General features: G+C 36.0%; 1 protein-coding gene across 1 annotated transcript in view; it reads right to left on the reverse strand.

Annotated features, from left to right (window-relative positions):
• The window catches only part of EDNRA (endothelin receptor type A), a gene marked incomplete at its 5' end in the record, with an annotated part of 15,369 nt that extends 13,192 nt beyond the window's left edge, over window positions 1-2,177 (reverse strand). The window contains one exon of the mRNA XM_010175530.1: window positions 2,050-2,177. Coding sequence (XP_010173832.1) covers window positions 2,050-2,177 — 128 coding nt within the window. The remainder of the gene's footprint in view (window positions 1-2,049) is intronic.
• Between the last annotated feature and the right edge of the window lie 721 nt (window positions 2,178-2,898).

Here is a 2,898-nt window from a genome sequence, read left to right on the forward strand (position 1 = left end):
TGTAGTCTGCAAGAGGGACAGGGGGTCAACAACTATCAAAGCTATGGAGCTTTAAATTCATTATACCAATTGACTCTATCTTTTTCTACCTCATAGAATGCAATCCCATATATAGACCCCAAAGTAATATAAATGAGATCATTTTCAGGAGCTTTTTAAAGAAAAAAGCAACTCCTGTGTAGACCAGGGACAGTCCAGCTGTGACAGCACACAATTCCATATTTAATCATTTTCCATACTAAAAAGCAAACATTAGCTGATGTGTAATTTTGTATTAATGTGACTATGCCACTTCCAGTGCCCAACCTAACTTGTTGAAGGTGCTTTTAGATCCTGATTTCATGGTGATTTAACTTAGATTCACTTCATGTTAGCCAATATCAGAATCTGGCTCTATACATGTGTTTCCTGACACACATTCTCTGCAACCATTTATTAGAGCAGCACCAGATGATAAAGAATATGTCCTTGGCAAAGCGTGTAAACTAGGGAAAAAAAGGGAAAGAAATTAAATACTCGGAATTGAGTCCCATACAAGACTTTGTAATCAAATGGAAACAGCATTTGGCTCTTGTGAGGATTAGCAAATCAATGCTTGTAAATATATATATATATATGTGCATATGAAGAGGTAGCTTCAGCTGAGTTACTTCCAATGTATGAAAATGTGTGTAACAGTAGGACTAAATCTAGTGAAACTACATTGGTTAGAACTTATCTAACAAACTCTTTGTTTCATATGTGCTTAACCTATGATTTATTCCTTAGAGTGGTCTGTGGGATTGTGTTTTATGCTGGGCAGATATTGAGAAATATAATTCTTTTTATAGTTCTCAGACTCAAAAATGGAAATAGAACAGTTGCCTGTGTTACTTTGTTGTTGTTGTTGTTGCTGGCTTCAGCTAATGAGTTACTAATGCAATAAGGAACTGTATTTCAGGTATGGCTACTACTAAGTTACTCATCCGTTGCAAACCTTGAACATCAACTTGTTATGTCAAACCAAACCAAAATTAATTTTAAAGTTTCTTGTACCTTTGCATTGCTGTAATAATACACATAGTGTATTTTATTTATCAATATTTTCTGTATCAGAATTACTGATATTTTGGACTAGAACATGATTAAGTAAACTCATGACCAATAAAAATAGCTTCTACAGAAGTGAAATCTTCATCTGCATTTGCCTTATATGCATTAAAAAAAAGCATAAAAGAATAATGTTCAATAGCATCTTAGCTGTTGTTCTGTCAAAAAGTTTATGTATCTCTTAGCAGAGGCATTAATTTTCGAACTCTCAACATCAAGCTATCAATGCAAGTTTCCAACATGTTTTTCAATAAAACTTACTTAGTTATAAAAGTAATCAAAATAAACACTATAATTATGGTCCATAGGCAGTGAGTTTAAAAAATTATTTTTAAGACAAAAGATTATGATCCTGTTCAAATACAAAACAAACATGAGGTCATATGAAAGAAAGAAGTCTGAATACTGAGGCAAATCCCAATAAATTTTTGTCTGGTAAAGGAAATTGAAATAATGCTTTATTAGAGCTTTTAAATACCTTTAAAAACCCATAAAGTTAATTAGTTCAATGGCTTCCTATTATGCCCTGCTAGCAAATACTAGTATTTCTTCCTATATTACATATACAAAGCCTTAACAGTTTAGGACTGTGCTCTTCCTCCCAGTACAGTCTGCTTTCCTTCCCAAAATCTTTTTCAGAGACCTTTTTTTCCCCCAAGTGCTCTGAGTCACAGCACTAGAAGACTGCGGCCCGGAAGTGAGGGCAACCTGTGTCAGTGGAAGGCGTATGCTGGCAGTGGGGCCATGAATCCTCATGGCTGCTGCGCCGTCCAGGGACACAATGTGCATGATGGAGCCACACGTGTGGCGCTTTGTTATAGGCAGGATATCAGAAAACAGAAGGCAAGTTGCATCTATACTGTAGTCTGCCTGTTAAGAAGACCACACCAAGTGCTCTCAGTTTTAGGAAAACCAGAAGGGTGAGAATAGTGTCTGTCAAAAGAGTCAAACATACTGTACCTGTCCACACTAAGGGCACAGAGATTAAGGACTGTGATTCCCACTGATGCCTTCTGTATAAAGGGGAGGAATTTGCAAAGAAACTGTCCAAATTCAGAATCTCCAAAAGGCCACTTCTGAGCAAGGAGCTAAAGAGAAAATAAAAAATAATCAGAGTATTTAAACAGTAATTTAGCAAGTATGTAACAATTGTAATTATTTCTTGTTCTAGACACAGCCATTGTAACCTTGAATTCTCCATACCTCGAGCCTATCCTTAGTACTGAGTGAATCTGGGAAGTAACTGCTGCTACAGAAACACAGAGGATGAAAGTTTAAAATTAGGTTTTCAATTTATACTGTGGTAATAGTAACTTGCATTGTTAAAAGATTTTTTTATTATTGTGCTTCAGCTACCAGTACTCGATAAAGGAAATCTAACTCAGCTCTGTCATAAATTGGTGCAATTACCGTGTCCCAGAACCAAGGAGTCAAAGTATAACTCACAGGTCATAATGAAATACCTCAGCAAAATTCTCATGCTGCACGCAAGAAGATTCTTGTCATTGTAAATGTACCACTGTGTAACTCATGACGATATTCACTGCCAGATTCTTAAGTGCGTGCAGAAAATATTGTACATACATAATTTGTTCCATATTATGTACATAGTTTTAAAGAACTAGCATCATAGATACATGTGGTCTGTACTGCAAGGCAACAGAAAAACATCCATTTGGAAAGACGTGAATGAGTGGCTGGGGTTTAGATTAGTGTTTCCAAGGAGGCATTTACATAACAAATATGAATACACTGATTCATGTGAATAGTTGTGAATGGAATCATGGAATCACAGAATGGTCTGGGTTG

This window comes from Antrostomus carolinensis, unplaced genomic scaffold (genome assembly GCF_000700745.2).
Source record: "Antrostomus carolinensis isolate BGI_N321 unplaced genomic scaffold, ASM70074v2 scaffold32929, whole genome shotgun sequence".
NCBI lineage: Eukaryota > Metazoa > Chordata > Aves > Caprimulgiformes > Caprimulgidae > Antrostomus > Antrostomus carolinensis.